The sequence below is a fragment of the Psammomys obesus genome, unplaced genomic scaffold (genome assembly GCF_907164565.1).
Source record: "Psammomys obesus unplaced genomic scaffold, mPsaObe1.curated_primary_1811, whole genome shotgun sequence".
Taxonomy (NCBI): Eukaryota; Metazoa; Chordata; class Mammalia; order Rodentia; family Muridae; genus Psammomys; species Psammomys obesus.
The window spans coordinates 2,232,599-2,260,597 of record NW_026596089.1 but is presented as its reverse complement, the minus strand read 5'-3'; the positions used below and the strand labels follow the sequence as shown (position 1 = coordinate 2,260,597).

The 27,999-nt window shown below is 36.1% G+C and overlaps 1 protein-coding gene across 4 annotated transcripts; it reads right to left on the bottom strand.

The window, feature by feature from the left end:
* Positions 1-46: 46 nt before the first annotated feature.
* Positions 47-27,999, bottom strand: Pex3 (peroxisomal biogenesis factor 3). Of its 4 annotated transcripts, none has more exons than XM_055627724.1 (12): positions 27,684-27,996; positions 20,977-21,108; positions 18,658-18,739; positions 13,925-13,968; positions 12,378-12,502; positions 12,058-12,124; positions 11,915-11,969; positions 10,947-11,115; positions 8,618-8,688; positions 7,319-7,441; positions 3,536-3,632; positions 47-851 (listed from the first exon to the last, which is right to left on the bottom strand). In XM_055627724.1, the coding sequence occupies exons 1-12, from the start codon at positions 27,754-27,756 to the stop codon at positions 768-770; spliced, it is 1,122 nt and encodes a 373-aa protein (XP_055483699.1). In that variant the 5' UTR covers positions 27,757-27,996; the 3' UTR covers positions 47-767. The 4 variants fall into 4 exon arrangements, with proteins under 4 accessions (XP_055483699.1, XP_055483700.1, XP_055483702.1 ...); XM_055627725.1 differs by having other exon boundaries at positions 53-851; positions 7,319-7,402; positions 27,684-27,998; XM_055627727.1 differs by having other exon boundaries at positions 53-851; positions 27,808-27,996.

The window sequence follows — 27,999 nt, the reverse complement described above, 5'->3', positions numbered from 1 at the left end:
AAAAGTATTAATTAAACAAAACTATATTTTATTAAAATAGTTTATTGCAACAAGTTATGCTCAAAATCAATACAAAGTTATTAAAGTTATTTATAGACAAATGAATAAAACTTGGTAATTATTAATAATTGTGAGTAAACAGCATCAACATAACATTAACCTGTAAATCTATATGTAACTTTCTGAGGGTTGCTAACAAAGCTTTAGAAAATGCTGCAAATAAATATTGAAGAGAAAATAGCAAAGAAAAAGAAAGTTGATCATAGGTGTTAAAATTCACTGATTTCTAGAAGATAAGCCCTCTGTCAAGGTATGTGTGAGACAAATCACGTGTTCCTTCAAAGGGTGACTGAAGAGAATCCGGCTTGCTCTTCTCTACTTCAGGGTCCAGGAAACTTCAGAGTCCACACATCCTAGATCTACTTCTCAACACAGATTTTCCGTCATTATATGTATGAAAGGACACCACATCCCATATGTGTATGCATAAAAATATATGCTTGGTTTTATCAGCTATCCAGGTCATGAGTGATCCTGAAGTAATCTGTACACCAGGGAGATACACCTGCTGAAGTAAGCTGCTGATGAATTAAAAATACAGTAAGGTGCCAAATGAATCTACTTCATTATGAAATGAAGGCTTTGCTTAAGAATATATTTTATTAGGCATTTTGGTTGCAAATTGTCACTTTAGGTATAGATGATTTATTCAGAGTACATTTTAATGTAGATGACTCCCGTTGTGGTTTTTCTTGTAAGAAAACAAATCATTTCTCCAGTTGTTGGGGAGTACTAAATGCTTCATACACATTAGCAGCAAAGTCTTTTACTTGCTCCATCATCAACAGATCCTAGTAAAAATGATACCAACACAGTTTGTAAGAGGTCAGGTGCTGTGGAGGTCATCTCTACAAGCAAGCAGTGCAAACATGAGCGCATGTACATACAGCACACAAACCATGCACACTTTACTGCAAAGGTTCAAAGTCTCCTGATGGTGAATGTAATAAGCCTGAGGAAATCACCTTTTATCTCAACTAACTGAAATCTCATGTTCTCTTTAAGTAGGACCATAGGCCTCACACTGCAGCAGTATTAAATGGGAAAAGGGAATTTGTCTTCAATATAAATCAGACTCTTTAAAAAATTTTCTTATGGCAGCTGTGGAAATTATTAAAACTTCCCTTACATGTTGTCAATTTAGAAAGCAACATTTCTCACTCTTAAATTTAATTTTAAGTGTATTTTGAAAACAACAGAACTTTTCCTTTAGAATGATGGGAAGTGAGCTTAGGAAAGTATGTTTTCATGTCTATGCTTGTTTTCTTGACGCTGCTTCTACACTACAGTGGCCATGCACTTGAAATATCCACAGACCCCTCACCAGGGTAAACTGAAGCCAGTACTTGTGCTTGATGTTTTGTGTGCTTTCTGACACAGGTCTTGCGGGGTAGCCCACACTGGCCTAGACTCACAGCTCCTACAGGGCATGAGTCTCAGTGTTATAGACATGTATCATCACACACAGCTGCTGCTTATACCATTTTACTGTATAAATGAAACATACAAAAACATCTTAAGCTTACAGATTTTCCACAGCTAGAAACCAGAACACAAGCGGGGCACAGTTACAAATCTTGAAATTCCAGGGACTCTGGACACTGACAGAATATTTTTATTCACAGAAATAAATGAACAAAAAGGCAGATTTATCATTACATGGAATCCACTCTGCGAACCCCAACAAACCTTTAGTAATCAAGATGCTGGTTACTAACTCATTGTTCTCGTGTAGGTATGGAGCTGCCTGTGACATTCGTGTGCTTATGCATTCAGTCAGCTTCTACACCTAACTGGCACAGTACTTCATAAAAACATCTGTTCCAGTGCTCTAAAACCATTTGCATTGTGGGAGTAAGTTACCAGATTCGGCCTTCATATGAATGATTTTCCTGTTTTTTTTTAATTTTTTTTTAATTTATTTTTGTTTTGTTTTTCATTGCCCTTGTAGTTTTGTCCTTAATTCAAAAAACACAGTTTAATGCTACATGGGGCCAACAAGAACATGAACAGAATGTTAGATATATGACCTAAATTCAGAGACAATACTATATTATATTTTATTTTGCAATTGAGCCTGCATGGATTTGCATTTTCTATTTCCATAGGAATCAAACTTTTCTCTCAATTTCTTGGACTCCTAAAGTCATGTCTATCAATCCTGAAGAAGCACTGATTAAAAGCATATTTCTTGAGGAGCTAGACTGACTATGTGAAGCTGAACATGTTAATCTTCTCTGTATCGCTCCAATTTTAGTATATGTGCTACTGAAGTGAGCACGAAGCTGAACATGTTATGGGGGAACATAGGCCAGGCTCATGTCCTGGGTCCCATGCTCAAAGAGGCTCGAAACTTTGGCATCATGGATCCATTTGTTGTTTGGTAAAGCCCATGGGCCCTTTATTCAGAATCACGACTACAAATGCAGACAATAAAACTTACTTTTGTTTTGTTTTAATTATTAGTTATACAAGTTTAAATTAAATGCAATGCACAAAATTGCTTAAGCCTTCAAGCTTTTGGCTGCTGTGTGATACTTTGTTGTATTTCTCATGAATTTGTTAAAATGGGTGCCTATATTGGCCATACCAGAGAGGTTGGCAGAAGCAAAACTGTGAGGCTTATAGTTCTGTGACATGCCATCAGCCTCCTTTACTGGTTCTTCTGCAGTGTGAATGGCCAGCTCTTAGCTTTGGGAGGCGTGACTAGAAAGAACAGGGCAGGGCCACCTGGATGCAAAGGACAGGCTAATGACTCAACAGGGCAGGAAGAATAACAACCTTGGGCACTGTGCACTGGCCCAAGAGGGTAGTCTACACAGAAACCACATAAAGTTGTTTCAGGTGATGACACCAGGCAGATACAACACATATATGAAGGCCTCAGGCTCTCTGTATGGCACATCACTGCAGCAGTTAGTTCCTGAGGCATACTGTAAAACATTTTAAACTATAATATAGTTCCCAAGTTTGTCAATGACTGAAAAAGTACATAGATTCAAAGTTATGCTTTTAATAAAATGCCTTCCCGAATAAATTCTGAAGGAAAAAACCAGAGCTGTAAGCAGTTTGGTGAAAACTTTCTGTACCTTATAATTATGCTTTAATGATCAGATTATTGATACAGTATTAACAGCTATTTTATTAGTTATGAAAACGCCTTATTTTACCACTTTTTTTCAGTTTCTTTTAAACTGTGAAGAACTGCATTGTTAATGGAAAGCATAATGCTACATAAATTAGGCCAGTCTTCAGGACATCTGCACCTCAGCGCAGTCTAGAGTCGGACAGCATGAGAAAGGTTGCTAAGAACGTGCTGTCAAGCACTGCTACTCTTGTGGCCATGCTACCACTCTGAATATGGCTGCAAGCTCTGTTTCAAGTAAATTATCACGGCAGGGAAAGTATTTTTGTTTTGGAAACAACAACAGCATGAACACAGCTAGTTTTCAATACTCCCAACCTTCTCACTTACCTGCACAAAATGACTAGGTGTTTCACTGCAAACTGAATGGATCTGTCCGTTTACTATGGGAATTATCTTAGCTAAAGGCAGGCTGACACTGGACAGACTGAAAACAAATTACCATAGCAGTTACTTTCTGAAATTATACCACAGGCATTTAACATCCTAATTATAAAACTATATACATATTATTGAAGAATACGTATAGAAACGTATTAATAGAAAACTGAAACATAACTTCCCCATCTAAAAATAACTACTATAGTTGACATAGATATTTTATTCTGGCAATTTTTATACATTTTTATTCCTTTCAACTTAAAACTTGAACAACCATATTGTTGTTATAAATAGTTTTCATAGTTTCTATATCTCTGAATGTTGTTTTCAATGATTAGGTGGTAGTTCACAGGAGTTATCACAATGTCACCAGCTTCCTACAACCAGCACTGACATTTTTGCCCTAGTTTTCTTACTATTTAAGTGTCTGTCTAAAAAGAATTTCCAGGTCAAAGGGTATGAATGTAAGGTCTGCAATATCCAGTGCCAGATGCCTCCGGTCCTTATCAGTGTGAGAATTCCTGCACCATTGTGCCCTCTTCCACATCACACACTGTTTTCCTTTCATCTCTGTCTGCCTGATTGGAGGTAATGTTTTACGTCATTATTCTGTTAATTATCAGTCCATTATCTGCTCTGGTTATCTTTACTGGACAACACTAATATCAATAAAACTGTCTATAGTCTCCCATGGGGTTTCAACAGTATTTTAACAGTATTTTAATTTATAGATAAATTTTAGGAGAAGAATTTAACTTTTTTAGTTAACTTTTTTAGTTAATTTTCCTGAGTTTCTAAGTATGAAGTTCTGTGCTGCATAAGATACATTTTTTCCATTAAAAATGACCTTAAATTTTGTAACTATATACTTCACTTAGAAAATTAGAGTCAATTAACAGTTTATTAGTTGTCTGTCTTAAAGACAAGTACAAGAAAATTCAATGGTGCTCCTAAATACTGGTCTTAAAAATGAGCCTTGTCTTAGTCTTTTTTATATTTATTGAATAAGAAAAATGCTGAATGTCCCAATACACATGACCTTAGTGCTGTTCTGAATTTAGTAAATAATCAAGCTGTTTCATTGATAAGTATATTTGATTTCAATTTTTATTGTATCTTTTATTTATAATAATATGCAGTATATTTCTTATTCTATGCCTTTTCAACAACAGAAGAGATTTTTGTCCTGCTGATGTATTTTTATTATTTATTTATTATGCACATATGCATGTGTATGTGTGTCTGTGTGTGAGTACATAATGCAATGTCTGAGTAGAACCCAGAGGAATCAATTTTTTCCTCATACCATGTAGGTCACAAGGATCGAACTTGGGTCAGCAGTTTTGGCAGCAGGCTGCTTTACCTACAGAGCCATCCTACAAGCCTTGTTTTATTAACATATTGTAATTTCACTGTAATAGTTTTACTAATATTTTAACCCATTTTTCATTCTTAATATTATTCGTAATTAGTAATATTCTTAATATTATTCATAATTAGTAATAATGCTGAGGTATAACTAAAATTCTATATTCTGGTATCAGTCAGAAGTTATTGACCATTCAGCTTTCCTAGCCTATAGACCTAAAATCATTTAATCTCTTTCTTACTCTAATAGCTAAAACATGAGAAAAATCCTAAGGTTACTTTAAGAGTCCTCTAAGGTGGGAGCTGGAGAGACAGCTCCGAAGTTAAAAGCACTGACGGTTCTTGCAGAGGACCGGGATTCAATTCCCAGCATCCCTGTCAGGCAGCTCACAACTATCTCTAACTTTAGTTCTGAGAGTTCTGATGGCCTCTTCTGGCCTCCTCAAGCACTACCACATGTACGGCATATACTCTCTTACACACACATAGACATAATGAAAAGATAAAATTTTCTACGAAACATGTTTTAAAATGAAAAGAATGACATTGGCGGTGACATGAAACAAACATTTGACCTCATACACTGACCTGCACCACAACTACATCAACTCCTGATCAGCCACCCTTCTGAACTCCTAGTGAGCTGCTCTTTACTACCAACACTTGCCACATTCAATTGGACCTTTCCTTCTCAGTTACATTCTGAGTCTCCCTTTAATGGCCTGTGTTCTTTCATATCTCTTACCAATGGCACATGTTCCCCATCTCTGGTTTTCTATTTCATATCTATAACCAACTTTATGCTTCAACACTTTTAGAAACATTTCTTCATGCTGTCGGTCATCACTGTTATACCACACAGTATGGAGGTTCCAGCCATCATAGCTATTCAAGAAAAAAAATAACTGAAGGCCAAGGAGATAGCTCAGCGAGAAAAGGTATCTGCTGCCAACCCCATCAACCCAAGTCTGATTTCCAGTACCCACATTATAGGAAAGAATCAGCTCCTGAAAGCTGCCCTCTGTCTCTGTCTCATACACACATATATGCACATGCACACACAAATTAATTGTAAAAATTATTATTTTTTTTTTGAAGCAGGGTCTTACTATGTATCCTTAGCTGGATTAGGGCTATTGCAATTCTGGACCCAACTATTACAAGTCTTTATCACCACTTGGGGAATAACTAGTACTTTGCTAAGTACAGGTTATACTGGAAATTCATTAATAGGAGTATCTTGACTACAGAGAATATATAAGATTTGTCTTCAGCTGATATTTATTTTAAGGTTAGTAACCCTTGCCAGGTGTGGTGGTGCACCCTTGTAATCCCAGCACTTGGGGAGGTAGAGGCAGACAGGTCTCTGTGAGTTCAAGGGCACCCTGGTCTACAAAGCAAGTCCAGGACAGCCAGTGCTACACAGAGAAACCCTGTCTCAATTAAAATAAAAAAAAAAAAGCAAACTTTACTACTAAGAGCATTCCAAATGCTCCCCATTAATGACAAATTATCCTTTCCTGTACAATAAAGAAGGGTCCTCAAGAACCAGACAAAAATGCCTTGCTAGGCCTACGGTAAGAACTCTATTAGAAACCCCCATCTACATTATATACATGCCAGTTACTGTGTCCTCAACATTTAACAGGTGTTTCCAATTCATCAGCCCTGATTTCGTCCTCCACTAGTGTTCAAGAATGACAGAAAACCAAAGGTTCTTAACAAGGATCTGATAAAAGCAAGGATCTTCATCCCATAGTGATAGACACAATAAAACCACAATATAACTTCCAACAACACAAGTCTATTATGTAGTAATAGTCAGAACTGACAAACATTACTAATAATTGAACCAACTATGTAGTTCCCAATTCTATAACAACATAACATGAATATATTTAAGCATTTCTAGAAATAATTATTGGGATATAAGTGAAATATGACTATAAGGAATTCATCAAATAAGAGTCTATAAGCCTGGTTATTACCATGATCAGACCACTGAATTAATACAGGACAGTAATGACTACATTATCAGCTTTTTCATTCTAAAGAATTTAAAAAATGGATTTTGACTTAATAAAAAGGTAGCTTCACAATGCAAATACCTCATTGTAGTAGCAAAGGTGTGGGGAGAAAAAAAAATGCAAGTTTTATTTTTAAAACCAGAAGTAATTTCTGCCAATGCAGAAGTCTTCATGAGAGAAGACTTAATTGGTTAGAAGAGTTTAATTTGCTGAAAAATCAGGGTACAGTTTATCACCTGAAATTTCTGCTTATTTGGTACAAAAATTTAAACACATTGGAAGCATAACATTTTAAGAGCATGTGTTCATATTATACTGTTTTCATATGGCATTTTACCTGTTTATGGAGTTTCCATGTTGTAGGTCCTGTTCAGTGGGCCGAAAGAATTCTGCCATGTTGTCTAGAAGCCGACTGAAGCCTCTGTTTAAACAGGTATTCAAAACTGTACTAAAATCTGGACTAGATAAAATAGTTAGCATATTATTTTCGAGATTCCCAGTGCACAAAAGCAAACCAAAACAAAACTCAAAAAACTTAAAACTAACACATTCAATAACTATGTGGTTGCCTTTGAAATTGTTAACATCTCTAGTTACAATCTAGTTTTCATAGCATGAAAAACTGTCTAAATTTATCAAAGTCAGTTTTTCAAAATTAACCATAAAAAATCAGTTGTATTGTTTAGCTTGACACGATGAGACTAATATGCATTTTGTACAATGTATTTTTTAAAATGTCAGCTGGCAAGAATGCAAACAAATCCAACCACTATAGAAATCAGTATACAGGGACCTCAAAAACTGAAAGCACACCCATCATATGATCCAGCTATGCCACCCCTGAGTTTTTACCCAAAGGGTCCAAGTCAGCATGTCACAGAGGTACTTGCACACTGGTGTTCACTACAGCACTATTTACAATGGCTCAGTGATGCAACCAAACCTAGGTATCCATCAACAGAGGAATGAATACAGAATATGTGGCATATGTACAGAGGAGCACATTACACTCTTCTAACAAACTGACTTCTCCATAATAGAATATGTCTCAGCCATAGAATAAAGTTGCAATATCTGAAGGAAAATGGATACAACTGGAGAGAATCATGTTAAATAAATTAAGTCAGTCTTAGGAAGACAAGTAGGCCATTCTTCTCATTTGTGGGTCTTATATTTTAAGTTCATTCATAAAATTATATATGTGTATATATATATATATATGACATCATATATGTCATATATATGACTTTATATATATATATATATAATATAAATATATGTCATGAAAAAAGAAGCAAAGCTGTATTGGTTGGGGAGAAGGGTGGTAAGGAAGAGGGTATTAAGGAATTGGGTAATAAAGAAGAACAGATAACAGGGGTAATAAAGGAGTGGGCAGCAAGGAATGGGGGATTTACTTGAAATATACAATAAGCTTACATGAAAATGGCATGTAACATATTTAAAAAAACAACAATTCTGCTTCCTTCTGCTTTAGATAGAAAATCCTACCTACAGGAGGGGAATAGATTAAAATTTTAATTTTCACATAATATTACATTGAATATTTGCTCAGAAAACAGTAGAAAATTGTCTTATTTACATTAAAAATACAGACATTTATATGCACTATACATACCTTTCCAGCATGTCTCTTGTCTCATTGAGAAGTTTAATAGTGGTAATATCTCTGGGAGAAAGCCCATAAGCCTATAAAATCAGAAAATTATACTTCAGAGTTTCAAATACTATAAAGCCATGAAGAAAGTAATCATATTAAAAACTCACCAGTTTGGAAAATCTGAATGTCTTTGCTTTGGCAACAACCCAAATTGTCAAATTAAAACAAATAAACTATATATATTGGCTTATATAAGCATGTAGGTAGTACTTAAACATGAATTGGAGTATACTTTGTAAGACTTAATGTATTTATTTAGTATGTATACAGTGTTCTGCCTGCACATACATCTGTATGCCAGAAGAGGGCACCAGCTCTCATTATAGATGGTTGTGAGCCACCATGTGGTTGCTGGGAATTGAACTCAGGACCTCTGGAAGAACAGCCCTTGCTCTTAACCTCTGAGCCATCTCTCCAGCCCAAGACTTTTATTTATTTGGTCTGCTTTGGATGTTTCTAGCATCCATAGACAAAGAAAAATAACAGATGTTAAGACTAACAGGGGCCAGAGTGCTGACTCAGTGGGTAAGAGAACTTGCTCTACAAGCCTGCTGACCTGGGTGCACATCAGCAATGTTCATGTGAAAAGCCAGGTATGGCTATATGTGCCTATAACCCTAGCACTGAGGAGCAGAGACTAGTGGAAATCACAACTCGCTGGCCAGCTAGTCTAGACAAAATGTCATGCTCCAGGTTCAAGACAGTACAGATCAGAGCAACAGAGAAAGACATACCTGCTCTCTTCTATGTTTGGGCACTGGTACATTCAGCTACACACTTATATGGATGCTCCATACACCTCCACTGCACACACAGCACAGACCAGCATGCACCAAACAAAAAGTGCTTCTTTTCTCGTACTACTGAGAAATTTTATTAGGCTATATGAGGTTTTTCTTTTTTCTTCCCTATTTTTCTCCATTTCTTTCTTTTTATTCAAATTATTGTGAGGCTCCAGATGTTCTTTTTACCTTAGTTTTCGTCTTAATATCTTTTCATGATTAGACAAGGAAAAAAAAAAAAAGAAGAAGAAAGGAAGGAAAGCAAAGAAAGAAAAGCTGTAGTCCATAAAGGGAGTCTTATGAGTTGAAACATTTAAACTAAACTCAGTAAGGAAGACAGGTGAGACAAAATTAATAAAAGAGCTAGCTGTGATGGTATACTTGGGACTCAGGCAGATCAATAAGCTTCCGGCCAGCAAAGAATGGATTCAGTTGAGTCTATAAATAATTATAATATAAAAAAAGCCACTAATTTAAAAATTAGTTATTTAACCTGAATATATGACCAAAACCCTTTGGCATCTGTATTCTTAATGAGAAACTTCTCTAACAATCAATCAGGGCACACTATGGTATAGTGACACCAGAACTGGTGTGAGGGCAGGCCTGTTTGCTAGAGCTTCCTCAGATTATTGACCAATAGTCACTATTCATTATTTACAAAACAGATTTTATTTTTAGTGTGTGTGTGTGTGTGTGTGTGTGTGTATGGTGTGTTCTTGTGCATGTAAGTGCAGGTGCTTGAGAAGGCCAGAAAAGAGAAACAGATATGGAGCTGGAGTTCCAAGTGGCTTTGGACTACCTACACTGAATTTAGATCTTTTACAAGATTGTTAACTGCTCTTAACTGCTGAGCCATTTCTTTAGCTTCAACTATTCTTTTTAACTCCTTTTTTTCCTTATAATTTTTTAATTTATAATTACACAATTTCTCCCTTCTTTTGAAAATTTCTTCCAACTCTTCCCATGTGTCCTTCCTGCCTTGTTCCCATTCAAATTCATGGCCTCTTTTCCCCCTTGTTGTTATGTGTGACACATACTCATGTAACAATAATTAAAAAAGATGCCATGAATTTAAGCAATTTGAATGTAGCCCTAGTTTCACTAAATTTTAGTTCTGTAAAATGTGAAGAATTTTTATCTAGATACACAAAGCTCTTCATGATCTTGTCTCCAGTATGACTTTCCTCTGTGTTCTGTTTGATCTTAAACACTACTTGCCATTCTAACTGCATTTGTCTCTTAAGTTCACAATACAATGAACTTCTATTCTCCTTTTTATTCACAACATATACCACAGTGCTTGAAACTTAACATGACTCAATAAAAATTTGCTAAATACCCAAGATTATAAATGCTAAGATAAATTATATTTATGGTTTTCTACCGTATAAAGCTTTATTTCAATTGCTAAAATACAAGACTCGGATATCTATATTTCAAGAGAGAATAACAGATTTAAAAATATGGAGTTCGAAAATTAGAAGTGGTTATGAATTAAGTACCTGAGCTGCTAATGGTGTTTCCTCATCTGGCATCATGTATTGGCACAGTGAAGACTTGGATACATCTTTGTTAGTCCAAGAAGAAGACCTTTGCTGTTCAACAAGAATTCTGATTTCTTTTAGTTTTTGCTCCAAGTCCAAAAGAGACAAGGAATGTTTAAGAGAAATACTAGAAATAGAAAAAAAAAAAAAAAAAAAAAGTCATATGAACTGAAATGACACAACACCCGCCATAGCACTCATTTCCTAATAAAAGCTGAAAGTCTATCCCATTTGTTCTAACCTAAAGCTAACCTGAAGCTGCTGGACTGGAATGGTGGGAGCCAGCCACTAGATAAGGACCATTACTACAGAGCCACAGTAAGCCTTCACACAGATTTCACAAGAGAAGCCTGTCATAATTATAAATCTCATTGGTGTAAGGGGCAGGTAGACAGATTTTGGAGAAATATTTTTTTCTTAATCTCATGGCTCACATATTTCTAATTTGTTTGGAAATCAATCAATAAATAGTAAAATCTGAAGAATATCCTCCAGTATGAAAAGGCTGACACTGATAAAGTAGATCTGTAACAAATACAGATTGGTGTCTCTATCAGATTACAAAGAATTTTACAAATTATTTACCCAGCAAAGTCACTCAATTCATTAGGATAGTTCTATCTTCCATCCCCTTTAGTCTGCAGTACTGAGGTATGAATATAAGACCTCAAGCACACAAAGCAAATCTCTACATATGCCCACCCTAGACCTTTTTTTTTTTCTTTTTCTGTTTTAAATTTGGAGACAGAGTCCACTAAGCTGTCTAGGCAGGCCTTATCTGTCAGGTAAAGATTGAATTTGAGACTCTCTTGCCTCAGCCTCCTGGGTAACTGGGATGACAGAACTGTGCTACCATGATTAGCTCTAACTTTTATTTTATTCACCAGAATCAGGAAGTTAGAAAAGTCAAAGGAAAAATGACATACCTTCCTAAAATCCTCTGTACAGCATGTTTAATGACAGTGACCAATTCTGTCAGGCCTATTAAAGGAAAAATAAAATTAAAAGGAAAACAGGGCCTTGTTCACTGAAAGCTTTCTTCAGTACACACTGCAGACTGGAATCTTACCATCTCCAAGGAGGTGCTGAATACTTGATAGATACTGCTGCTGTACATCTGGGGGAGCAAGAACAGTCTGCACAGAAGAGACACAGAGTTAAGGGAACTTTTAAAGGGAATGAAAGCTTTGTAAGAGAAAACATTCTTAATGTGTCAAAAAGTCTACTTTCAAAGACAACAATCATAACGCTACAAATTCAACCATTAATGTAAAAGTCCATTTCTCAGAGCAGATTAACAGGTGAATATAGTCAGGGTAAGTAATATTCAGTTATACTTTGAACCTCTTAAAAGAAAAAGCAGTGTACGCAGAAGTCTGTTACACTTACAGTGCCATTTTTGCCAACTGTTGCATTATCCAGGTAAATATATCCACCAATTATGTTTAACTGGACTCGCAAAAGAACCACCAGCATACACGTGCTATATACAGCTACAATACTTCTTGTGAAACCTTCAGAGAGAAAAGAAACCCTTTGGCATTGTTACTAAAACACCAATAAAATGTACAAAATAACGACTATTCCTTTGATACTTTTTAATATGTTGACTTTGGCAAATAATTGTAAATGGATCAAGCACAAAAATATACCAACTTAGAACACTTCATATTTATTGTGTCTCTTTATAACCTACATAGAATAGTTTATGTCCCCCTCCATAGCCCTTTGTTTTAGGCAGGGTCTTACTATGTAGCCCAGATAGGCCTCAAACTCAGGACTCTCTTGTCTCAACCTCCTGAGTGCTGGGATTGCAGGCTGGTATCATCAAGCTTGTCTGGGTATGCTTTCTCAATTGAAGTACTACCCATAAATATGTATTGGGTGAAAGAATTATGTTAGAAGCTGGGAAGGGAAAGCAATGTATCTCTGGTGGTGTATGCCTGCCTAGTGCTCATGAGGCCTGGGATCCAACTCCAGTATGGGCGAGGGAATGGCACAAGGTGAAGTGAGACCTGAGTAAACTGTGTTCTCAGAGCTCAGATATCCAGAGAGCTCGCTTAGACTTAAAGAGGCTGGAGCAGGGAAGAACTCCCGCTTTTAGTGACAGGTAAAGGTAAAGACCAGTAGGGATCAGGATAAGATATAGAGGACAAAGAAATGGGAGGACTTCACCTCCCAGCAGCACACCACAGTGTTTGGGACAGAGAAGGGAGGATGGGTGTCCACTTGTTGCCAAAAGGTGTGACAAGTTGAAAAAGACCCAGTGGATTAAAAAACACAGAGATTATTTCTGGTTCCTATGAGGACTGCTTGGGAAGAAATGACAGCAGAAACTAGGGTGTAGTATCAACTGAGTAGGAGTGAAGAAATGAAAAAGAGAATTTAGAAATAGCTTATAAGAAAGGGCAACAGCCGAAAAGAAATACAGGACACTCAAGAAGTTTAGTCTGTGTCCCAATAGGAGGACTTAGGTATAAGTCAGTAAATATGTTAGCTAAAATGGATGAAAAAACAGGAAAGCTTGTTGGTATGAAGTTTTGAGACATATATACAAGGTTTAGGAATGTTCTTTGATTCAAATCTTTATCACTAATGAAATATTGTGTATAATATCAAATTAAAGTTGGATTTATTTGGATTGGATAAAATACCTTTAAAATACAATATTGAAAATATAATACCTAACATAAACACATACAGTGTACTACAGTTTTTATACTATATGTTAGAACAACAATATCACTGCCATCATCATCATCATCATTCACTAAGTACTGTCTAGAAACAGACACTAACCTTCTGCTTTATATTTATATTTAAACCTGACTATTCTATGTGGTTGGAAGAAAAGAATCATGTACATACTATGGTACAAAAAGTTCCTGTTATAAATAGCTTAAAGCTGTCCTGTCACATAAAGTATGCAGGCTTACTTATTATCTTTAGATCTTCCCATATTTCCAGCTTGTTTGAAGGCCTAAAGAAAAAAAAATCAGAAAATACAAAAATAATAATCAAGTATAACAAACTAAATAGAGCTATATTGCTTTAAAAAATTAAAGCAACACACAAATACTGAAGAAATAAAGTCCACAAGATAACAAAAAAAAGTGTAATTATTTTAAGCAATTCTCTTGATGTATACTACTTTACTAGTATACATTCTTCAAATCCTTTGGCCTCTTTCTGAGCATATACATACACATACCCAAACAGTAAAGGAAGCCAGGAAAGGCTTCTTCCTTCTGCTTATTATCCTGTATATAACCAAGGAGATCAGGATAGATATCCTGAGATCATTGAAAGGTCAATAATACTTTTTTTGTTGCTTCACAGTATCACTATAAGCATATAAATTGACACATATACTTGCTGGGAAACAAACGGAAGGTATTCTCCCTCTTGCTGTTCAAATGACCATTGGAGGGCTACTTTGGTTGGTTTTTAAATCTTTAATTTTTAAAAAGAAAAACTTTTCTGAATTGATCCTGTTCTAAGGCTGAAGCATATCTGAAACTATCCATTTCTTTCCTGGTGGTGGGAAATCTTGGAGACCACAGCCTTTGATGTCCACTGCTTCTGGGCCTTGTACTATTTCTAATCATTTTCAGTGAGCTAAGCTGAAGCTATGGCTTGACTTACTACAGTCTCAGAGGACTGTATATTAAAGTCTTGGTAACCAGGATGACAGGACTAGGAGGCAGTAGGACCTTTAAGTGTTGGAAGCTACTGGGGAGAGGGGGGGTGTTCTAGGTTGATAAGGACACGCCTGCCAAGGAATTTGGAGACCTGGACCATCTACTATCATTTTTCTTGCTTCTTGGCCAATAGGTGGCAGCTTGTTCCACTATGCCTGGCTCACAATTGCCATCAGAAACCCAGTGCAACATGTCTGCCTGATCTAAACTGCAAACTTCAAAATTACAAAACAAAATAACCCCTTTGCTGGCCTTTTAGTAGAAGGGAAAACAGACTAACAAGCTGTTAGAGATGTATATATTACTTATATGCTCACATTTAAAGATAAGCTATACAAACTTATACTGATAGTTTAGTTCAAAGCCAGCATTTAGGATTTTAGTTCATCTTTGTTGATCTTATATGTTATTTAATTTTGCCCACACTAGAAATCAGTGAAAACAACATAGTTATTAGTCTGTTTCACCCTTCAGTTCAAGCATAGTAGTCTTAAAATAGTTCTGTAATATTTAAAAGGGGTTACAGCTTTTAAATCCTATGTATAAGGAGTATTTATTCCACTAATTAAGTTTCTGATTTAGCCAGGCATGGTGGCACACACCTTTAATCCCAGCATTTGGGAGGCAGAGGCAGGCAGATTTCTGAGTTCAAGGCCAGCCTGGTCTATAAAGCAAGTTCCAGGACAGCCAGGACTACACATACAATTCATTTATTTTACTATAAATATTTTATTTACTATAAATATTTTACTATAAATATTTAAAAGTGGTAACTTTTAACAATTAAATATGGTTTTATAATTACATAAACTATCTACACAGCTATAAAGCCAAATTGATATAATCTTGTATATTGAACATCATGTTTCCCTATTCACGGATTATTTAAATATGCTTTCCCCTCTGTTGTATTGCTTTCTATTAGCATGTATGTATTATTCAATATATTTAAAACTGTTCCTTAAATAAATGCAGACATACTACAGAAGTTTTAATCACTAAGAAAGAAGGTAGCAATGTATCCAGGAGATTAGTACATAGTAGCACAAGGCATTACTCATTTAAAAACATACTTATGGGCCAGCAAAATGCTTCAGTGGGTGTTAAGTGCCTATTGCTAAGTTTGATGATCTTGAACTCCTTCTCAGGACCAACATGGTGAAGGGAAAGAGCCAACCCCAGAAAATTACCCTACTACTTTCACACACAAAATAAATAAATACAACAAATCCCTCCCCCTATAAAAAGAGGGTGGCATGGTGGTGGTGGCAAAGGCAGAGGCAGGCTGGTCTCTGTGAATTCAAGGCCAGCCTGGTCTACAGAGTGAGTTCCAGGACAGCCAGGACTACACTCAGAGAACCCCGTCTTGAGATACCAAAAGAATAAAAAACACAAATAAATAAATACAGTGCACTAAAAATAATACAAAGTATTTTAAGTGCAGTGTAGTATTGGACTGTGTGAATGCACTATGTAGACATAACGCAGTGCTTTCCAGAGCACCTGTGTTAAAGGATAAGTATTAAAGGATTAAGCATTTTTGCTATTTTCAATTTGTCATATTTTTATAAAATATAATAAATATTTACTAGAACACAACAAAGATACAAAATACAGGCCAATCACCCTTATTATAAAGAGGCATAAATATGTGTTTCAGTGAGAAACTGAGTTATGGGGTTAGAGAGATGGCTCAAAGATTAAGAGAACATGCTCTTTTGGAGTGGCTGAACCTGGCTCCTGGCACCTCGGGGTGGCTCACATTGCCTGTAACTGCAGCTGCACTGATGCCTTTGCATTGGTACTCATGTGCACACATATGTAATTAAGTAATAAAATAAAATTTCAGGGTTATTATTACAATAAAGCTGAGCTGTTATTACAAGATAGGAAGGCCTTAGTAGAAACAATCTGTAAAAGGAACTGAAGCATGGGAACTGAAACTGCACTCGCTAAACCTTATGCCACATGGAGAACTTTGGTGGGTGAGAACAGAGTGAGCAACCCAGGAAGCACTCTGTACTGACAATCATCATAATCAGACTGCACCAGACTGCACAAGTTGGTACAGGATCACAAAATAAAGAAAATAAAAACACACATAATTATCTTTTTAGGAAATTCTGATTTCAAATCATTTAGGACAGGCAAAGTACTACCCATGTAGATTCTCTTCAAAGGAGTCTTCAAGTGACATCTACACCAAGTTGAAGACAAGTTGAAGACTATTTAGTGTCACTAAAATAAGTATTTACCTAAAGCTTAGATCAAAGTTTGCCAAGTACTCTGCTGCTTGTGATGAGGGCGTTTAAGATTCTTGGCCAGATACCCAATGATGGTGCTTTATTGCTATCATGCACCTGCCAAGACAAGGCTATCAGATCATTTGTTTATCCCTCATCAGTTATGAACAAATAATTTTTTAAAAAAAGGCAACTTGCTTGGCAGGTTATATGAGAGCAGAGTTGACTGGATTCTAACGTAAAGGCAATTATCAAGCTGTAGATCTTGTTATTCTGTACTATACAAATGCTTTTCAAATGGACACCTTCAAATTGCAAAAAAGTAAGTACAAAGCAAAAGAAAAGAGGGAAAATAACATATGTATGTAAATATGAGCAGTTAGTGAGAAGAACCACAACTCATCTTAAAGTCTGGAATTTCAGAAATTTACCTTCTTGTGTATTGAGTATTTTGCAACATCTTTGTCTAAACTCCCATTTTCTCCTTTAATTTTGTTTTACCATGGAATTAACATGTTTTGAATTGTACTATGTTTAACCCATTTCCTCCTCTGGCTGTTAATTCACTGCTTTAAAATTAAAGATATTTTATTAGGTTTTGATTTGTCTGTTTCCTGGTGTTGCGAATGAGTATGTTAAGTGCAGGCTCTATCACGGCACATCCAAGCCCTATCTTAATTAGTGAGAATCCTTCTAAGCATTTAGAAAGGAGAACTTTGTAGGCTTGAGAGGTTTGCTAAGGAGGAGGAAAGCCACCATGTTCAACCTGTTTGAGTACGAAGTTTCTGTTTGCAAAATGCAGATGATAACATCTGCCTCACAAAGATATTGTGATAACTGCACGAGAGCATGCATGTATGGAAGGTGCCTAGCACCAGGGTTGTCACAGATCCTGGAAACAGTGATTCTTTCCCTCTTGCCACTCGAGGCTTATTACAGTCAAGCAGACATTTCAGTAAAACCATGTGACCAAGATTGATGGTCTTCTGGGTATGTTCCTTATCTGTCTCTCTCTTCTCTTTCTTCTTTCCCTTCCTCTCCCTCCTTTCTCTTTTCTCCCTCCCTCTCTCCTTCCAGCCATAAAATTTACATAGTGTAACAACCACTGCCCATATTTTGCTCATCAAACGAAGTAGCCATTTGCTTTTACTACTCTCCTTAAACTAACACGGAATCATACTAATTTCCAATGCCTATGTGCTGGCCGAACACCACACATGAGGCCAATATGTGGGCAGTGCTTTCTGACCTGCCATGATAATTTATCAGTATTACACGTTCATGTTATATTTGTATACCATTTTGTCATTTACTTATAATTTTATGTGCCTTATCTAAAACATTCTCCCACATTGCTAGCACTCTGAGAAGTACAATATTGAACATAATTTTATTAGCCTTACATTTCTGGTGTAGAGTTATATTCTAATAAGTAAACTGCTGGATAATGTAAAAATGAGAAAAATATTCATATATAGACAAAATACATATTATTGTCCCATATGACATGTATATATAAAATACCTATATACAAAATACATATATATAATTTATATAAAATTGAATATGGATTAAGTGATATATGCAATTATATTTTTAAACTGAGACTATGTATTTTAAGTTTTATTTAAAAAATAAGGAAACAAGTATGTATTGAAAGTATTTAGTTCTTTCTATAAACTTTGATTGCATTCCAATATGACAAAGAACATAACATGCTTTTACCTGTTTTTCAACAAAGCTGTTAGACTCTCAGAATTCAGTTGCTGCATTAAGGCCTCTCTCAGTGTTGGCAGCATGGACAGCACTGTATCACAAACAGAAAATAAAGATATTCACAAATGGCATGAACACATTCATTTATATCTTCATATTGTCTTAGGTTATATAATAATAGTAGCAACTAGCAAGAGTTGAGAACTGTCCACGGTAGAGAATTCCAATTATTATTATTAATTACATAAACAATTACATGCTAATAAACCATGCATTTGCTTGTTACCACACAATAATGATTATTATATTATAATCAGAGCAATGTAAACAAGAACACACAGAAGACAGGGTGGAAGGAATTGTTCCACCTCTTAACAGTGAGGCTCCTTAAACTATGGCTTATGGATAACTGCTTTTCCTTATTTTCTATGCTCTCCAAAATTTTCAATGCAAACTTATTTCTGATATAACAAAAATGACCAAAGCCAATATTTTTATGGTTATCAACTTCTGTCTCACATTTCTAACTCTAGAAAAATATTACTTATTAAATACTACAAGACCATGTTTTATTATAAAAGACACAAGTGTATTCATCTAAGCTCTGAGTGATCCCAGGTTTCAGTTTGTATTCTGCTAATGGCTGTGGCATTATCTATCACTCTCAGGAATATGACGATAAGAGGAGGTATAGTATTCTATGGGGAAAGTGTGCATCTGTAATGACAGTGCATGGGCATGGGATACAAGGCACATACCTAAACATAGTAAAGGCAATATACAGCAAACCTATAGCCAACATCAAACTCAATGGAGAGAAACTTAAATCAATCCCACTGAAATCAGGACAAGACAAGGCTGCCCACTCTCTCCATACCTCCTCAACATAGTACTTGAAGTCCTAGCCAGAGCAATAAGACAACTAAAGGAGATCAAGGGGATAAAAAAAAATCCTGTTTCTTAATGTAATAGTTGAACATCCTCAGATATTAGACCTGATTCTTCATGTTACTAAGGAAAAAGTGCAGGTTACCTTACAAATAAAAAGCAAGGCCCCACCTTACATCCACCTCTGAAGTAAGTCATTTTACAGGAAGAGCTGAGGTTTAAGTTAGCGAAAAGAACACATAATACAATCACACTACAAACTAGAGTGGATCAGCCTCTCCCTAGAGCCTCTGTTGTCCTCGCTGTGCACATGCCCATGCCCATGCACTGTCATTACAGATGCTGTTTCTGACTGGGATTTCACAGAATACAGGCATCCACCTGGGTCTGGTTACTTCAAATATAAAACTCACACATAGCTGTGAGCTAACATTAAAGATGCTGCCAGACTTTATAAACTCTATTCTTTCTGATCTTAGCTTCTCCATCTGTAAAATGAGGCAAATGACCTAGTAATAAAGTCCTTTCAAGTCTAGAGAAAAATTCTACTTGTAAAGCTGAACACGAGACACTTAGCTTTGTAAATTCCTTCTAAATTAAGTATCCCTGAAAGAAATGTAGGGGTAAAAGAAGCTTTAAACAGAGAAAAGAAGAGGCTTGGCATAGATTTGAAAACTATTTTTCAAGCCATTTTACTATTTTTACACCAGTTAGAACCTAACTCCTTGTTCTCGTCAAACATGAGCAGGCTGATTGCATTGTGGCTTTTTCCCAGTAGGCTTCTGGCTCTGGTAGTTACATTACTGCCATTAATTAAGTGATTGAGCAGACGCTGTTGTGTAATACTTGCATCCTACAGTCTCCTGCTGTAATATAACAGACTTATGACTCTTCACTGTGACCTACAGGGCCATGTGGTCAGGCCTATCTCCACACTTCATTTCCTAGCACTCCTTCATTCCTCTCTAGCTGTGTGCTCTTTCTCTCCTGTTATAAGCATCATGTTCTCATGTCAGGCTCTCTGTATCTGTGAGGCTTTTCTGCACATGCCATCTGGGCAGAGGCTTGAGCCCCTGAGCACACTCTCCACAGGGACTCCACTCCTTACAGCTTTACTTTCCGTACTGGACCCACCATGACCAATGTTCCATATTTGCTGCTTGTCATCTTTTCACCAGAACATCTGCCTGAGCTCAGGGGACCTTACTGTGTTTACTGTTTACTCCACCAGTGGCAGGCACTACGAATATCTGCTGACTGAATTAATAAAGAGTATTTATAATTTTAAAAATTCACATTAAATTATGTATCTCTGTTAACAGGACTATTGGGTAGGTTTAACATTCTTTGTCTTTTCCATAAACTGGAGCCTGATAATATGTGAATTAATACAAACCAACAAACACGTTCACACATAAATACATATATGTCTCTGCTTACCTGTCATATTGCAAGTCCTCTGGTTACTTTCAAAATGGTACTGTCGTCGAGCTTGGGCAATGTATTCTGCAGCTTCTCTTTCTTGTATTTCTCTAATTTTTTTCTGTCCATATTTTCCGAGAATATATACTCCTAGAATTATTAAAAACAAAAGTAGTGTATTTCTAGAGTACTAAAAATTCCAACCAATATTTAAGCATGATTAAATTATAAGGTTTATATCAGGGATAAGCTGACAATTATAGCTTCTAAAAAATCTTTATTAAAGAATTAAAAAAGAAAAGGAGATTATAGTTTTTATTTATCTATCTACTTATTCATTTATTTTTACATATATACAATGTATTTTAATATAGCCAGTAATAAAAGAGTTATTGGCAGACAAGAAGAAGAAAGGCATTAAATTTATAATGTCTGGCAGCATCTTTAATAGTTAACTGGAGATATTGTAAACATCTAGCAACAGAGAATTATTTAAATAAATTATGATTTGTTCATTCAATGTTATCTTATGTAGCTATTAAAAACCACATTGCTAAATAGTTAATGACTCCAGGAAATATCAACCTTATACTATTGGATGACAAAATAACATCCAGGAAGTCTGTATTTTAATGGAGTAGATAAACAGAAAAGTACACAGGTTTAACTCCTAAAGTAAAATAAACTGAGAATTGTGATTTCCTGCTTTTGTTTGTTTTTCTATATTTTCTATGTTTTCCTCAATGAACACATAATTTAAAATCTCTATAATAAAAGTTTTTTTTTAATGAAAGAAAGGTATATATTCAGAAAGACACAAGTTTATTACCCACATATTGGAAAAAACCTCAAGGGGAAAAAAAAGAGTATAATTTACATCATCTAAAAACTACTAACTCAACTGAAAAAGGGAGCAAGAAGACAGATTATAACACAACAGTATAAATACGGCAGAGTCATGTGGTCTTTAGCACACTTAAGCATAGACGTTATAATAAAAATGCGTACATTTTTTTGTCACACCCAGGGTGAGTGGCCATCAGTTTTCTCAGCTGGGAATATGATGAACACTCCAGTGTTAAAATGTTATCAAGATACACTGGCACTCTTATCCCCTTCTTTATTCTGGACAATTCCACATACGTATACAATGCACTGAAATCACAGTCACCACTACACCTATTACCCAGTCTTATTTCCCTCCCACTCCTGCTTATCCACCCATTTTTCTCAAGCAGTTCCCCGTACCAGATGGTTTGTTTTAACTGTTACGTAGTACAATGAATATCAGAACTGGGTTTTCACAGAATAAATCAGGAAGTGTTCAAGACACTTGAGAAGCTGAAACATTTTAGCACCATTTCTCCTTAGGGAGGACTTAACCTGGAACCCAGAAAAGTCTTCCGAGTCAAATGAGTTACAGCAATGGTAGTGTTGCTTTGTTTCAGGTACATGGTTTTGTCATAGTGCCAAAGAACAGAATTCAGAAAGCTTATAGAACAGCCTTTGTTACTCTTCTGTCTTTATTTGCTAATAAATGGCTACATGTGCCAGAACTTGATTTCATTATAACCTGGCAGCAAGGGTACAGGGGACCCTTGCTCACTTATCTCCATTGCCTGTGACTCACACTACCTACCTAAAAGGCCTCAAGAATTACGTATAACCTAAGTAGCTGGATTTGGTCCATTTCCCACAAGCAAGGAAAGGTAGCCATCAGGAACTGCAAAGCAAACACATCCTAAGTTATTTTCATTAAGATGGATGTTGTAAATGATCTAAGACATTACCTATCCTTAGACAGTTCCATAAAATTGTGTGCTAAATAGGAAGAGTATATGGTTGTTGCTACTATACATATAAATACATGCATTATAATTAAGCCTGAAAAGCAAACAGAAATTGATAAAAGCTGTTCCACAGCCGCCTTTTCTGTAACATCACACAGTATAGACACAATACCATTTGAATAAGAGACACACGTGACTCAGGCCCATAATTCCATTTGAAGCAGGAGGATCACCATTTTGAGGGTAGGGTAGCCTAGTATGTACTGTGAGAACCTATTCCCCTTCCCTCTTTCCTAAAGTCCCAAGAAAATGAAGAAACTGACTTATATTTATCAAAGTGACCCTCCAATAGGCAATTCTGGTGCAACTAGTTCTGATTCACTATTCGTATCTTATCTCCGTAACATATTACTCAAAGTTACACAGTGATTACTATCTCTCAAGTTGTACTGTAAAATGAATCATCACTTGGTAAGTGCAGTTTATTCTTGTTAGCTAAAAAGAAAAATGATTTATTATGGGTTGAATTGTGTCCACTCTCCTCTTAAGCCACAAACTGGTATATTCAAGGCCTAGCACCTTAGAATGTGAGATCAATGGGCCTCAAACCAACATGACCAGTGTCCTGATAAGAAGATGAAATTCAGACACAGGTATGCGCAGAAAAGACAGTAAGTCCCTAGAAGCTCTCTGTAGCGTTATAGTAGTCAGTATTCAGGTGCAGAAGACAGTGTGAAAACAAGATGATTGTCGTGTGGCACAGCCTGGTACAGATCCCTTACAAGTGCCAGAAGGGACAGACACCTTGATCATGTACTATTAACATCAAAATTGTGAGATAAACTTCAGTTTCTCAAAGTACTCACTTTGTAGGTCTTTATTATGGAAGCACTAGAAAAATCACACATGAAATTAGGCTTACATACCAGATCCATTGATTTTCTTTAGTTAGCACTGATATTCTTAGTCAAGTAGTTCACTTAGGATCCCACATGCAAAACTAACAAACTGACTTTTTCCAATGTTTCTTTAGGAAATACTAAGGAAAGAAAAACTATCATTAACTAAGACAGAATGCTCAGGGCTCTCTGTGATTCCCTGGCAGCCTGACTCTTGAACTAGAAAACAGCAGTGCTGATGGCTCCCATGCCAGCAGCAGAGGTACAGCAAGCGACTTACTCCTTCAGGATGGACATCATTTCCATGTGGAAAGTTGAACAGTTTTAAATTTCCTCTGTAGCTAAAACTTTGTTTATTAGCAATGAAAATATCTACTAAATACCAAAAAAAAAATATTGAGTGAAAATGTTTTGATGTTTCTTTTTATAGCCAATAAAGCAAAATATCTTTTAGTCTTCATATATATCATTTGTTTTAAAACCATTTTTCAGTCTTGTCTTCCAGGATAAAAATTCCTACAATACAACTATTTTCAATAGCAATTTCAAATTAATGAATCAACATTGCTTCCAATCAGGCAGATCCCTAAGTTTTGAATTTATTTCCATTTTCTTTTCAGTGAGGCCATTGCTGTATGTACCACATGGTGATATCTCCAACCCAGTACTGAGACATTCTGTAAATGTATTCACATCTGAAGAAGCAGAATCTGAAGGATAAGAGTCTATATTTTTCTGAAGCACTTTAAATGGTTTTTGTCCACAGTAAAGACTGAGAATAACAATATACTCAGGATCCTGTCCATACTGCACACAATGGCCGAGTAAGGAAGGCTTGTCACACTTTATACTGCTTTGTTTACTTCTATCCATGCTTTCACACTATAGGAAGAGTTCCCCAAAGCCAGAAATGGTGTCTTATTTCTTGTATATTCAGAGTTCAGCATACAGTTTGTACTGCTTTGTTTACTTCTATCCATGCTTTCACACTATATGATGAGTTCCCCAAAGCCAGAAATGGTGTCTTATTTCTTGTATATTCAGAGTTCAGCATAGTTAGACTAGGCCTTCTTCTTCTTGTTCAAATGTTGAATGAATAAATGACAAAAAAAAAAAAAAAAACAAACAAAAAAAAACCCAAAGAAGTTAAAAATTACAAGGCTTAAGATCTAATTCAGTGTTCTGTGCTAACACAAAACAAAACAAACAAAAATAGAACCAAGAAAGACAATAAGTATGAATCTGGCTCCTCTGTTCCTTCTTTTGTGCAATGGTTTTCAGAGTATGGTCTGGGCATCCCTGGAGTTGGTTTAGGGATCTGTGAAGTCCACACGATTTCTGTCATACTAAAATGTTGTCACTGAATAAAGTGTAATTAATATAAAAAAATTAAAGTTAAAATTAAAAACAAATTTCATCCTCAAAAAAAAAAATGTTGTCACTGGCATTCTCCACTCTTCCTGAGTATACTGTAGAGGATTTTAGAAGCCGATTCATGGGTAGTGACACACATGACTGACAACAGAAGGGATGAGAATTTCTTCAGTTAAGGCAAACTAAATAGTTTTTCAATTGTAAGATAATGGCATTCTTCTCATTAATTTCTCAAAATGTTTTGTAACTATTTAATAGTTTTATTGTTGTTATCTTAAATGAGCTAACAAATACTTTTAAAATCCCTTGGTTTTAACTTCAAACTGGTAGGTAGAACTTAGGAGGCTGTGGGGAATCCTTAATTTCCCATGAAACAGTTTTGAGAACCACTACTCTTGTCTGGTCTCAAATGGTCAATCTGCATCAACGGACATGAAGCAATCACCATCCAAAATGCAGGAAAATAGAAATTCTGACTTTCGAAGCCACTCAACTCAAAGTTCTGCATGGTTGTGGTTTTCCAGCAATAAATATCTAACTTTTGATCATGGATAATAGCACCCTATTCAGCTTTCAAGTCTGTCAAAATGTGCCAGTCCTCTTGTGAAATCCTTACCCTCATTTTATAAAACTTCATATTGTTTCATATCAATATGCTCTGTATTCAATTCTTTCATTGTCTTTTAATAGTATTTTACTTATTTCTTCATTCATAAAACATCAAAGAATCCACAAAAGCAGAGTGGTAGAGTATAGAATGACAATATGCACTGGGATCTAACACACCTGAGGTTGCATTCTTACTTCCTTGTTAGTAACTCAAACCCCTGGCAAGCTTTTTACTCTATGGACTCTAGTTTCTACATTTAAAAATGGCCTAACAGTAACTATCCTGCTATCATTCCCATTGGCTGGAATGAGCTTACTATGGTGTTCAACATACAGTCTCTAATAAATGTAGGTGATTAAAAATCTGTAAATTGTACCTGTTCAATCATACTATCCCCAGTAGTACAATCACTTATAAATATTCCATAAATAAAAATGTAATATAGGAATTTTCTCATAATACAGAAAAATATGAACTCTTTACAAATCAGAACTAGGTATGTTCAACTATTTTTTTCTATTTTGCTAAAAACTAGCGTTTCTATTATATGCCTCTGAATCTCTTTTTCCAGCCCTCTTTTTGTTTCTTTTTTGAGACAGGGTCTCAGTATGAAGCTCTGGCTGTTCTGGAACTCACTATGTAGACCACACCTCCAATTCACTGAGAACTGCCTGCCTCTGCCTCCAAGTGCTGGGAGGCACCCAGCTTTTTTTTTTCCTTCTTAATCTGCAATTACAAAGCTTTCCATAAAGTTTCAAAAGAAAACATATCACTATATCCATACACTCTTTAGTTTTTCCTATGATTATTTCTGATCTGCCATTAGGTATTTCATAAACCTTAAGGGTTAGGCTCTCCCATCTGAAATTGCTAGGGACAATTTTCTTTCCCTGGGTAAAGCAAAAAATTTTATTTATATGTCTTCCATGATACATACATCTTTATTTTCCACATATGTATTCTGTAGTATTGGCACAATGCAAATATGCCTTAGGTATTAGAGACTGGAGGTAATATAAAACATATATTTATAAAGTATTTCTCAAAGGTGATTATCAATCATTATTCATTTGTGATATACCTCAGAGATACGCAGGATATGGCTATTACCTTATCAATGACCTGATATTTTAGGTCATTTTATAACATATATTTTAAGATAAGAGGATATTTTAGGACTAGAGGATAGTGATAACCTTTCTTAACTCAAGTTTAAAAAATTCTTTTAAAGTTCCCAAGTTTCCTTGTTTTTGTTGTTGTTTAAAAGACTCTTCTTAAAATCCCAGATTTCTGAACTCAGTGTTGTTTTACCAGGATCAAGGGTTTAAAGCAGAGTGAGGTGTGTGTGTGTTACCTGGGATACAGCATAGTAGGCAAGCACTCAACCACAAAGCTACGTACGATTCTAGCATATATGTTTTCATCTTATGTGATTCTAACTCTCCTCTCAGCCAGTGAACTCAACTATAGCCCCAAAATGGGCAATGCCTACAACCTTGACAGTCCTGACAACACTGAAGAATAACCCAATCCTAAGAATTGTGTTGATGCAGAATTTGTAGGTTTTAAATTGCAGAATAGAATATCGTATTTCCCCCATTTTTCTAGTGTATATCTTACAGCAAGCTGCTGTTTTCAATTTAACTTTAAACACTATCTCAAAGTGCACACTTAATCTAATTGCCCTAGAATATTTCGAAACTCCCGTGAAAGGTTGCAAGCTAGAGTACTGGAGTTGCCAAAAAGATGAAGAAATATAATAGGAAGGAAAAAAATTGGAAGGTAAATGTCTCTATACAAGGATAGTGTTTTGAAAAGAAACTTCATTGGGGTAGGTTCCTGAAGGCCGGTGAGGGAAAAAGGAGCGGGCAGAAATGAGGGGCAAAGGGCACAGAGAGGGGAGATAAAAGAACCTCAGAGATTCTCATTTGAAGGTTGAGTCAATCGCTTCCACATATGCTGGACTAGGTTCAGTGGGCCTTGCTTGTTTTAGAAGGCACCTCTGTCACTCCTTTGTGCCAACGTCCCCTTCCAAAACATGTTGTCACTCACCTCCAAGGACTGTGCCCAGGAAGATGCATTTCTTTTTGTGACGTTTCAGAAAATTCCACATTGATCTCAGCATCTTCAGACACTGGGTGTGTGGGGGTTGCCTAGGGGAGAGGGGTTGGCTCACCAGGAAACCGTGTCTTCGTCAATCTGGGCCAGACCTCCGGCAGAAACACTGTGGTCGTGCTAGGTGCTCTCCAGAAACAACCAACGCTTCTTTGCGCAGAAGCTGTCGCCAGAGCGGAGGAAGGGGGCGTGGACTAGAAAGGAGCAGCAGTGCTTTCCGTCCCCCACGCCGCTTACTGGGCCTGGATGCGTG